Here is a 12440-nt window from a genome sequence, read left to right as displayed (position 1 = left end):
GGAGGTCTGTTGGCGTGCCCAAATATGGCGGTTTGGGGAGTTGGGAGGCTGTGGCCTGCAAGATTCCCTAATGTGAGAGGAGGAGGAGGGTTGGGGGGGCTACGGACCCCTTTCCTAGGACTCTCTCCCCTGTGCCATTCTGCTGCCCCTCAGCACAGGGACTGCCTTCCACCTCCCCTTGTGTGCCCTGGGCTCCAGTGCCTCCTACTCATCCCAGGCTTGGGCTGCCCTGGATGAGATGGTGGCAACAGTGTTCCAGGAGGGTCAGGGGTCTTCAGTGACCCCCACACCCACCCAGCTCCCTGCACGTGGCACAGGCCCCCATGCCCGCCAGTGGCTGAGAGGGGGCAAAGCATCCAGATATCCCACAGGCAGAAAAGGGAGGCATACCTGCCCTGCACGAGGTCTCCCAGCACTCCGGAAAAGAATTCCCTATTGCTAAGTGTCATGTGGGCCCTTCTTCCCTGTCCCCTGGCCCTGCCTCTGGAGCATGGAGAGGTGCCATCTCTTCTGCCCTGAGGGAGAGGAGAGGGCCTGGCATCCACGAGGCTGCAGTGCCAGTACGATGTGAGGAGCCCATTGGAGGGGTTCTTTGGAAGTGAATAGCTTCAAAAATAACCGCAGTTGGTCCTAGGACAAACTTGGAACTGTTGCACATTACCAAGCAGTATCTGCTAGGGATGGTTGTGGGGGAGGTATGGGAGGCCACCAATGCTGAGTATTCCTGTAGGCATATTCTAGGACTAGCTACAGTTCTAATCTAGTTTGACAGCTGTGATATGCCTGTGTCTGTTTCCATCAATCCTTTCCCTCTAAACTTCTGTTTGACATAGATTGTGTTTTCATGATTCTCATGCTGAAGCTTTTCTGGAGAGATACAGTGGTTTTACAAGATTTCCTGTTTATCCAGCAAATTTTGGAGTTCTTCACAAATGTTGTTCATAAGGCATCTGATCTTTACCCCCTGTATGGATTACATAAAGCTCAGATTCTTGCCCTGCATTGACAAAATCTCATACAAGTGACTGTCTTCACACCCTGGCACATTTCCCTCAGGTTGTGACACAGCTATGGCTGTGGAGGGGAAGGAGGGAAATAAGGACAGTCGCTATTTTAATGACCAAATGCAAGTGGCATGAAGAAACAAGGACCTTGTACTTGTTGTCTGCTCTATCCCCTGAAGCATAGGGCATTGAAAATTGAAACAGCAGGCTAAAAGACTTTGCAATAACCTGTGGGTAGACACGTGAATCTTTGCAAGTCCATGGTGAATAAAGCTTGGTGAATACACAGTTGCACCTGTAATATTGGATGCCGTGACAGCAGAGCCAGGATGGTGAGGTTAGGCTGCATTTTTTTTTTTTCACTCTCATCCCTGTAAAAGTAGGAATTGAGAGTTAATGATACGTGATCTTAGGTGAATGAATACCAGCGCCTTTACAAAAGCTCAGATTTGAACAAGCCTTTTCCTTCTTCCTGAGATGAAGGTGAAATTTTTCATTGTCTGCATTGGAACACATAAGCTACCCAGAACTTTCTTTTCACTTTTCAGGGTTTCCTGAAAATACCCATCTGGTGGTTCAAGTCCTCAAGTCATAAGAAACATAAAGAGCATGCACAAGACCAGGTGAATGGGATGACCTGCAAGATGGACGCTTTGCAGGTGTCTCCTGCAGGAGGTGAGCTTGATCAGTTTTTGAAAGGAATTGTATGGCCTGCTTGTCTGTGATTTGCTCTGAGGGCTTTGAGTCAAAACCAAAATTTTAATCCGAAGTCTTAAAATCCTTTTGAAACAGTAACTGTATGAGTTTCAGCAAGTTTATGGTGAAAGGTGCCACTTAGGAGACAGCTGCAATTTTTTGCAAGGTCACACGTGCGGGATGGTACGGTTCTGATGTTCCTTAGCTATATTTGGTCAAGGGTAAGACCTCTGCTAAATTTTGAAGCCGAGGCTGTTTGCTTGTCAGTAAGTAAAATGGCTTCTCCATACTGAAGGCAGTGGCAGTATTGTAAAGCATCTACTCAGTGAGCATAGAGGTGATTGGCTTTGAAAGCCAGACTCCTAATGTCACATTTAATTCACTTCAGGCTATGTTGCTTTTTGCAAAACTGTAAAAGGAGTGATGAGTAAATCTTACGTAGCATAAAAGACATTTCATACGGTATTTTAACCTGGGTTTGTTCTTCTAAAGGTGAGATCCAAGTCAAAACCCAGCTAGGGTAGGAAAGTCAAGTGAGGGTTGAGAAGGAAAAAGAAAATGAAATGAGGGTGAGTTGGGAAATGGGAAACAAACTGATTTTTCATCCTTTGCTACCGAGTTGTGTTGCAGAGCAGGACCTCCTTTTCTCTCAAACTTTGTCAGAGTTTTACTTTCTCCCCTGATGATTTCAGTAGCATAAGGAAGAGCAGATTTAACTTTCCTTGCGACATGCTCTCCATTACAGAGTCACCACCAATAATTAAGACTATTTGCCAATTTGAATAACTGATCTTAGTTTTAAAATTTGCTGTAGAGGAACAATTGGAACTCTTCCTGTTTGGCAACTAACAGAATGTATTTTATCAACGGTATGTTATATTTCTTGAACTGCCCTCCAAAAAAAAATTGAGGTCAGGTCCCTTCTCTAAGCGAAATCTCCCTGTGAAGTGACTGTTATCTCTTAGAATGATAAATAAAGTCATGCTGACTCCTCTGTTGTTTGTTTCTTCCTCCCTCCTCTCGTCCCTGTCTAAAGATTCACCAGAACACATCCACACAGACATGGATCTTTGTTATGCTGGCAGTATAGAAATAGCAGGAGAAGCTTCTTTGGAAGATCTGAAGATGCAGGTTAGATGTTCTCCTGTATTGGAAATGTACAGCAACACTGTGATTAACTGAGCTCTATTAATACCTATTTTTTATTTCCTTTTCCCTTGTCTCCAGTATGTTCTGATATGGCATTTGCTTATATGCCATGTTCAGTGGTAAGTACCAAGAGGCAGTTGGAGCATGTAGCTCAGATACTTCCTTAGTATGTCCCCTGCAGTTGCCATTCTACCTGTCATGTGTCCTGACCTGCAAAAGCCTTGTTGCACTTCATCTGGAACTTTGGCTTGCAGCCCTATCTTTATTTCACAATGTAAAAATTCTTCATGAGAAGCACACACATACAAGCACTTCCTAAAAAGCCACTTTCCATTTCCACATTGTTCCTGTATTAGTTTTCTGCGTCCTTTCTTTTTTTTTTTTTTTTTTGTATGTTGAATCCAATGAATAAAGAATTGCTTTTGATGCGCAGAAGGTCACATTTGTCATTCGGGAAGGTATAGCTTAGTTTCTTTAGCCAGAAACTAAGATGCCTTTTAATGCTTTTTTTAACCATAAAAGTATGATTTTAATACACTAAAAAAACCCAAAACAAAAAAAAAGGCAAACCAAAAACCCAACAACCTAACAGTAAAAAAAAAACAAAAAAACAAAAACACAAAAAAACCCTCAAAACCACAAAAAGACAAACCAATCCTATTATAAGGCTCTTTATTGTTTAGCCGGTTGGTTGTTCTGCTTAAACTGCATGGGGAAGGGTATCTCATCTGATTCTGAGCTGTACCAACGCTTACTCTTTTGGGTACGACTTCAGTTTCAGTCTCTGCCAAACTACTGCTATGAAAAACTGACCTTTTGCATCTTGTGAACAAGGAAAATTGTCTTAGCATGGAAAGAGTATTGTGTCCTTGATAAGGGCTTAAAGGAGCTTGCTCAGCACCTGGCTAGAGATTGGGGTAATGATTCTGTCAACCTCATTCCCTCCCACTTGTACAAATTTTGGTTAAAAAAAGAAATTCGGTACTTTTGAAGTGTAAGTGAAATTGAGAAATGTTGGGAGGGAGTGAAGTCCAACTTACTTTGAGGTTGAAAAGTGAATATGTCGATCGTAGCCACTACCTGTAAGTCACAAGCAACAGCTGATGTGGAATAAATCTAAATACTTTGCCATATTTCTGGTTGCTTCAGTATCGCATTGAGAATTAATCAAGTGGTTTTCTTTCTTCCAAGGAGACTGGCTGCTAAAATTATTGAAGAAATGTTTCTTTTTTCAGGTTCTGACCTTACCATGCTGCCAGGAGCAGGTAGTCCCACTGCCCTCATTTCTCAGAGCGTGGACAGTGGACAGTAAGCGCCCAGGCAAGCTTTTACGAAACAACAAGCAGCAACTCAAGTAGGTTTCTTAGTGAATGTGCAAGTAGCATCAGACTGACTGTTGACTGGATTGTGGGATGGATTGGCGGAGACAGAAATCAGCTCAGTCAAATGTCAACAGAAAGGTCATCTCTGGTTACTTCAGGTTTTTTGCCGAGCATGTTTTTTAACTCAAGAGCTGTGGAAGGGAGAAGGTGTGAGCCTAAGGAGATCATACTGTGTTTACTCTGCTAAGCTTTAATTTAGGTGTTTTTAAATGCAATTTTTGTACTTCTCTGGGTTTTTCAGTTTTGTTCCGACAGCCTCTCGATTTGGTTTTCCAGATAAACACAGGTCTACGTGACTAAAAGAGTGATTTTTCTACTCAGGAACTTAGAATATATGACTGGAAATATAGAGTCTTTGCTTTGTTTTCAGTGACTATAAGCTGGGTGCCAAAGTGGAAATCTGCATAGAACCTTTGCAAAAAGAAGAGAATTTGGGGTAAGATCTCAAGATAACTTATTTCTTACAGCAGTGCATTTGAGATGTGATGTAATGGAGCAGCTTTTCACTTCAGTGCTGTCTGGCAGGATTACAGATGTCAGGATGCGAGAAGACTTTAGAGCTTATTGTTTGTTTTTCACAAACAAAAATAAGGGAGGGCAGGAGGGAGTGCAAACTGGGAATTCTGGATTCTAAAGGCATCACTCGCAAGAAGGGTCTCTTTTCTCTTCCTGATGACAGCCCCCATGAACTGCTGCTTCGAGTCCAGATGGGCATACCAGGGGAGAGGGACTACTATGACTCCACGGATTTGGTGTGGGATATCTCCAAAGAATGCACAACCTGGTCACTGAGGCAACGAGTGGCCTCTCACTATTGTCTCCCCATAGATAAAATCGAAATAGCCAAATACTTCCCTGAAAAATTTGAGTGGCTACCAATATCTAGCTGGGTAAGATCTGGAATGACGGAATCCAACTGTTGTTTTTAGAGAAGTTTGTGCTGCAGTTCTTGAGTAAACGTATTTAAGCAGATTTCCAAAATCGACCATGTACAAATCTTCTGCTTTGATTTTATTCAGACGCAGCAAATTTCAAAGAGGAAACGGAAGAAAAAACAGGAGAGTTTACAGTCAGCACCTTATCACCTGAAAGATGGAGATATCGTCGGGGTGAAGGTAAACTAACTTTGCTTTAATTGTTGCACAAGGATTAGGTTCAGGCACTGTCCTCTTTGTAGTATCTTAATTTCTTCCTGGTTTTGCTGCATCCTGCTACATCTCTATGAAAGCACTGGTGTGTGGATCTGGACAACACGTTGTCTGGATAGGAAAATTGTTGCTACTGGTGCTTTTTCTTCTTTTTCTCCCGTTCTTAACCGATGGAAGTCTCATGCTTTTCCCCTTCTATCTCAGTACCGGCACTAGAGGGCAATACCTTAGAGGCTCTTGTGCAGCTCTCAACCAGTGCAAGCAGTCAGTTTCTGCTCTGCACTGGAGCACTATCCAGAAGAAACTGGATCTTTTTTCTTGCCCTCATTTTATTGACTGGCTTTTTTTTCAAGTTGGAGTAAAATCCAGGAATCCCTTTAAAAATCGTATTGTAAATTTAAACCCATTACGTTTTCTGAGGAATTATTGCAGATCTATTTAATTATTTAAAGAGTTACACAGCAGCATATTGAGCTCTGAATTAACAATAAGGCTTATTTAGGAGACCTCTGAAAGAGCATACTCGTTGGGTTTTGGTGCAGTAGGTGAAAAGTCTGATGTCCTGACCTGGTGCCTTAGACTATTGAGAGAAATCTCTGAATGAGGCAAATTCACTGTTAAATGCAAAAACTAAATGGAGTCTAAAAAACATTTTTGCCTCTTTGAATCTTTTCCACTTAGTTAACTTGAAGTTAATTGCTGTAAAACTACTTGGAGGAAATGCACTGAAAATTAATCGTGTAAACAGAGCAACACGTGGGAGATAGTTTTGGTAGACGAAAATTGACAGCTAATACACTCAATGCTTTTTTACAACAGAATCTTCTCCTTGATGACACTAAGGACTTCAGCACAGTGAGAGATGACATTGGAAAAGAGAGACAAAGGCAGCATGCATTAGAAAAAAAGAAAAGGTATTGAGTATTTACTTTTTAAAATTTTATTTCAGAATATGCAAATTGTTCTTTGCCACTTTTCAGACTAGCTTGATACCTGGATAGTTTTTGGGAGACAGTGCTAGCTGGGTGCTCTTAGAGCACCCAATTCCAATATTTCTGAAGGAAGTGCTCAGGTAATTCAAACTCCTGGCATTAAAGGCCATGTTTCTACACAGAGCCTCAGGTTTTTTTCTCTTGCAACACACTGCAACATTTGTCCCTGCCTCTGGAGGTAAAAAATGAACTCCTCGGCTGTGCTGGCCCTGCACAGGTTGTAAGTGTCAGCTTGCAATGTCATTCTTACAGCTAAGTGGAAATCAGGTTCTAGTCCAGGCTTATGCTGCTGTTGGTGCTAAGGCTCAACACTAATATTAGGTGGTGGTTTTTTTTTTTTTTTTTTAATAGCCGGCAAGCGGAACGCTTACAGGACCATGTTTTCTCTGAGGAGAAGCTGAATATTAAGCACCGTAAACCAGAAGTGGCTCTTTCTATCAATGTGGGTGTTTTCAGATAGCAGCAGGAGATGATTTGCTGACCAGACCGTACTACCGATGTACTAAATTGGCATGGAGTACCTCAACCAGACCAGCAAGACGGTCTTTCCCGAAGTGTCTTCAAGAATCACCAAGACAAACTGGGTGTAGGGTTCAGGATAACTCTGATCTTCTGCTAATCTCTCTTGGGGACATGCTTTAGCATCCCTTTATCAATGTGCTACTTATTCTCAGGCTAGGTAAATGCACTTTATCCATGAGAAAACTGATTAATATATTGTATAACCTTTTGGTGACTGTTTTATAATCACCCTAAATGCTTTATTTTTTCCTTGTCAGATGCTGATGTCTTGCACCATCGCTGCAGAGTTTATTGGGTTTTTTGATGCAGTCATAAACATGCCTTTTTAGAAATTGTTTTCCATCTCTGATCACTGAAGTTACTAGCGATACCAGAATTTGCTTTTGTCTCTTTATATATAAAACTAAGTCTGTAGTAGCTGGAGTCAGATTTCAGGAATGAAGGAAATGTGGAAATCCCTGGACGAAGTGTACTAAATTGGTTCAAAAAAAGAGCAAGTTCAGAATGTGTCAAGCTCTAAAACCTGAAGACCTTTTGTGATGTGGAACAACAGTGCGGTAACCTTACATTTTAAAGTTCCTGGGGCTTTTTGGTTGTCCGTAAGGTTCATTAACAAGTAAGATGGATGGAAAAAATTGGCAGATCTGATGTTTGGTCTTAAGTGGGTTTTATTGTACTCAGGAAAAAGGCTTGTATTTATTTTCAGTACTCTTATTCAGAGGACTTTCCCTCATTTCTTACCTTTTCAATTGGTCTAATATTCCTTGTTACGTTTGAGAAAAAGAAAAAGTTTCTCTTGGTGTCACAAAGCTGTCCTTAACACAGCATCCGTAACAGAAGGGGATGTATATGGCTGACTACCAGCTGAACTCAGTTTCAAAGGCTCTCAAGTAAAATAGTTACCAAATGCTGTGAGATTGGATCTCAAGATTGAGAACATGTGTAATGAGCTGATGAGAGACCTTATTTTTCTTACCCTTGAGGCTGGGAATCAGGGCTTACCAGAAGTTGACGTTTCGGCATCTTTATCAAAAGTTTTCTAACACCTACAGTACTTGTACAGTGCGGGAAACACAGTTTGTGACTATTCATAACTTAATTTCACATCAGGTTCAGAATTTTCTTTGAGCATATCTAGTACTGACAGATTAACCCAAACTCTTAATGGAGGTAATTGTTTATAATCAAGTTTTAAACATATTTGGAATGATAAGGTGAAAATGGAATGGTGGAAGATAACACACAAGCATTTCTGTGCAGCAGTCGCATCCTGGTGGCATCCAAAATGTTTGCCTTTTACGGCTGGGAACCTGTGCAAAATCATGTGCACATGATTACCGTATCATGTGAAATCTGCTGTCAAACACACTGCAGAGCCTTGTCGAACTGCACAAGTGTCCGGAAACCTGTTCTGAAATGAGCAAAGCAACTGTTCAAAACTAACATAGCCTGAAGTATCCTTAATTACATCTTTGATAATGAGAGGACAAAATCCAAGTCACTTTTGAGGACTACTGTAATTGTTTAACCTGTTTCATATATGTGTAGAAGATGCAAGTACAGCAGACTCCTAAAATTGTGGCTAATGTGAGAGGATCTCTCACTTTTTATAGGTTAACAATAGTCTGGTATTTCAGACAGCTTCAAGATAAAAACTGACACTCTCACCTATCAGCAAAAAGAAAAGTCAAAAGCACCTTGAAGTGTATGATTAGTATTTATTTCTGTGCATATCTTTATTTTTTTGTGCTTCTGTGCTTTCTTAGGCTGATTCATTCAAGAAGGGGTTGTTTTAATTTCCTCTCTGTTTCAATTGTAGGTAGGGTGTACTTGAATCTTGAAATCCTAGTTTTATGGAGAGATTTTCTGACTAAGGTGAAGGCAGACAGTTGCTTTCCCAATCTTATTTTCCGTTGCCTTCTTCCATATCAACAAGCGTTCTTGAGAGCCAGGGTTTACAGAAATGATCGTACGTGCTGATTGCTAAGGTAAGCAAGAAAGGTTTGTGTTTGCAGATTGTTCCACTGCATTGCGCTTGCTTTGCTGTCACTTTAATTCCTCCAGTTCCTTGCTGGACAACTGTACTGAGCTCAACCTTCCCACCTACCTGTTAATAACTCTAGTCTCTTGAAAACACAGAGTTTGGAGAAATTTAAATATGGGTTACAAGTACTAATGTGGGGATTAGTATGTGCCTTTGTTAAAGAGTAATGTAGCAGCGCCTGCACTGAACCAATTTTGGATTATTTCTAATGTTGGCTCAGAATGCGTATTTTTTTTTTTTTGAAAACTACTGTGGGTCATTCCACAATGAGGGATTTTGTTAAAAATGGGGGTGGGGAGAGGGAACACCTTTTTAAAATGGAGTCTTTGTGGTTCCACAGTTTATGATGGTTCTATTCCAAAGCCTGGAAAAGCTTTCATCTTTATTTTTCAAGTGTTCTTCAGAAAATAAAATGTCATTTCTATATGTCTAGTTGACTTGTCTCTATGTAAGTCTGACTGATAACATTGATTGGGAATGGCATGAATCGGTTTCCAACATTGGATGGGGCACAACCTTCATTAAGCTTGAGTTTTCAAATCCGTTCCGAAGACAACGTTATGATCTCTGTGCAAGAAGTTTTGCCAACCCAGCTGGGGTGGCACTGTGTTCAGTTGGAGGACTGGGATTTTCATGCAAGTCCAGTGATTTTTAGCTTATGTCTTTTTTCTTTTTTCTTTTTTTTTTTTTTTTTAGAAAGCATGGTCTAGTAGTTACTTCCCATTATTTCAACTCCTGATTTGTGCACAGGTGAGCGATGGCACAGAGGCCTCACCCGTGGTCAGCGCAGCTTTGCATGCAGATAAACGTGAAGGAGGTGATCATGATACAGCTCTTTTTGTGAATCTTTATTACAACTGGGCAGTGGGGCCCCATCAGCCGTGTTATCGAATGGAGTTTGCAAGTACCGCTGCTTCTGCTCGACTTTGAGCCAGGCATTCGTACCTCGTAAGGGCATCGATCTTCTTGCTAGTTTGTGGGTTTCTTGATGAGAGTATCAACTTTGTGATTAACAAATCTATAAATTCCTGCATTACGAAGCTTTCCCATAAAGTTGAACTGCAGCCCAAACAGATTTTGCTTCTGGTGGTTGTATTCAGATGGTGATCGGTAGGGCTTAAACCTCTGCTTTTGCAGAGGGGCTCGATCTGCCGCCGGCCTTGTCTTCAAATTCCTCTCTAATTCCCTTTTTTTTGTGGTGATCGCAGGGAATCGCTCATCACTTCTGAATACACGCCAGCTTCTGGGTTTCACGCTGCCCTACCCGTCTCCTCTGGTTTTAACTGTAAGCCCCTGGCAGTAGCCTGTGCTTAGGAAACAGCTCCCAGATGACTTCTACCTGTGTTCTTTAATGCCTAAAGAAATTTAACCCTCCTCCCACCCACCAGCCCTTTTGCTCATCAAGAGAAAGATATTTGTTAGCTAGTGTGGTTGGATTTGTTCCCATCGGATGCTCCTGATAGGGAGATGCTGTGATGGGGTTTATTTTATTATTTTTTTTTTTTTGCATTGTGAGTAGATGCAACCACCTTAGTTTCTGTTAAACTGACACCTGTTTGGATTCCTTAATACATGTCTAACTTGGCTAATAAACTTCTTATTACTGCAGGAAGAATACAGCTGTAGCTATAATGTATACATCTTCCTTTAGGGTGGTGTATAGGACCATTAAAAGATTCCCTAGTCAGAATTTACTTGCAGTGATTGAGGAATTCTTGATTTCCATGTCACGGACTCGGTGTGCACGGCTGGAGGCTGGATGGATTTGGTTAACGGCCAGGTTGTGGTAAGAGAGACTCGCTCAGTTCTGCAGAGGATCAATTTTTTAATTATGGCAGTGCACATAAAATAATGGGGAGAACAAGGAAAAGAAATTTGGAAAGGAAATGGGTTGTGGTCTGCTATTTTTGTTGAGTGAATTATACAGCAAAAGTTTTAGCAAATAATAATAGCCTGACAAGTCACAAAGCAATAACAATACAAACCCTATCTTTATATAGATTATAGTTGCATGCATTTCTTTCTTACTGTACTAAAAGGCTTTCATACTAAAAGATGTATGCCTTAAAAAAAGAAAAAGAAAAAAAAAAGCAAAATTGTACTGTGGAAAAGTGACCAATAAGTACAGGATAGCTAGGTGCATACACAAGATAAACTTAGAAAATGTATTTATAATATAAGTATCCTTTCCAGAACGATGCTAATTGGAGTAAAGAAAAGTTTGTAAGCACTGGGAAAGAAAATTCTTCTCTATTAATGGTAATTATAAAATCATTCAGATAAACTGCTACTTAAAAATCAGTGGGCAGTGCCTCATTCTGGGTATCTATTGCACCCACGGGGTGCACTGAGTTCTCGTGACCGTGGCTTCGCTGCATGCGGATCGGTGCTGCCCGTGGCTCAGAGCTCTGTGTGCAGCAGCAGCTTCGCTTGTCTCATCAAGGGCCTGGAGAAAAAGTTTTATGAGGAGCGGCTGAGGGAGCTGGGGGTGTTTAGTCTGGAGAAAAGGAGGCTGAGGGGAGACCTGATCGCCCTCTACAACGACCTGAAAGTAGGGTGTAGCGAGGTGGGGGTCGGTCTCTTCTCCCCGGTACCTAGCGATAGGACAAGAGGAAACGATCTCAAGTTGTGCCGGGGAGGTTCAGGTTGGGTATCAGGAAGAACTTCTTCACTGTCAGAGTCATTAGGCATTGGAACGGGCTCTCCAAGGAGGTGGTGGAGTCACCATCCCTGGAGGTATTCAAAAAATGGTTAGATGTGACGCTTCAAGACATGGTTTAGTGGGCATGGTGGCATCGGGTATACGGTTGGACTTGATGATCTTTGAGGTCTCTTCCAACCATAATGATTCTATGATTCTATGTTTTCAGTCACTGAGGAGAAGCATGAAGATGCCAAGGATGACAGGGGAAGATTCCTATGTCCACACAGCTTAAGGTCAGAAATTAAAGGCAGTCTGGCTAGCTAGACTTCTAAAAGGTCTTTAAAAATTTTTTTTCTGCAGGTATCCTGTGAGGTTCGAAGCTTTGTGTGGGTGTCAGACAAAAGTCTATGTGCTGCTGAAGCGGGAAAACTAGAAAAGAGGACTGTGAACCCAAATCACAGGGTGGCTGTTAGCCTGCTTGTCTGTGGGAAAGGGTTTGTTCCGTTAGACTGAGCTTTTGAATCAGGCTCATCCCAACGTGTTGGGATCTGGGGATCGAGAACTTGGAAAAATACAATCCTTGTACAAGTGTTATTAAAGCGGGCAGCCAGGAGAGGGGAGTGCAGAGACACCAACCCTTAGGAATTAATTCCAGTCCTTGTGGAATATGTATTTTTAAACTTTTGTTAAGGCGCTTACACTAAATTTATTTCATTCATGTTTATAAAGGGTTTTGAGCAGATTTTACTGCAGCAATAGATTCAGCATTTCTCACGATTCTCTTCGACCCTCTTCCTCAAATGACATTTGTCTTGTATAAACTTGTGATGGCTAAAAAGGGATCAGTAAAGGGCCTGTT

At 41.5% G+C, this 12440-nt stretch overlaps 1 protein-coding gene across 1 annotated transcript; it reads left to right on the top strand.

The window, feature by feature from the left end:
- Nucleotides 1-680: 680 nt before the first annotated feature.
- Nucleotides 681-9867, top strand: LOC104166661 (ubiquitin carboxyl-terminal hydrolase 40-like). The gene is made up of 10 exons (XM_009706674.1): nt 681-695; nt 1553-1679; nt 2737-2831; nt 4085-4203; nt 4602-4667; nt 4911-5121; nt 5251-5346; nt 6199-6293; nt 6723-6813; nt 9688-9867. The coding sequence occupies exons 1-10, from the start codon at nt 681-683 to the stop codon at nt 9865-9867; spliced, it is 1095 nt and encodes a 364-aa protein (XP_009704976.1).
- Nucleotides 9868-12440: the final 2573 nt, after the last annotated feature.

This window comes from Cariama cristata, unplaced genomic scaffold (genome assembly GCF_000690535.1).
Source record: "Cariama cristata isolate BGI_N322 unplaced genomic scaffold, ASM69053v1 scaffold20618, whole genome shotgun sequence".
NCBI classification, from domain to species: domain Eukaryota; kingdom Metazoa; phylum Chordata; class Aves; order Cariamiformes; family Cariamidae; genus Cariama; species Cariama cristata.
This window is presented reverse-complemented; position numbering and strand designations above follow the sequence as displayed.

What these genes read in the sequence shown, in the direction of transcription:
- LOC104166661 (XM_009706674.1), top strand. An exon ending in AACAACAAGCAGCAACTCAA is followed by an intron (nt 4,204 to 4,601) that starts GTAGGTTTCTTA and finishes CTTTGTTTTCAG; the next exon opens with TGACTATAAGCTGGGTGCCA. An exon ending in GCATTAGAAAAAAAGAAAAG is followed by an intron (nt 6,294 to 6,722) that starts GTATTGAGTATT and finishes TTTTTTTAATAG; the next exon opens with CCGGCAAGCGGAACGCTTAC.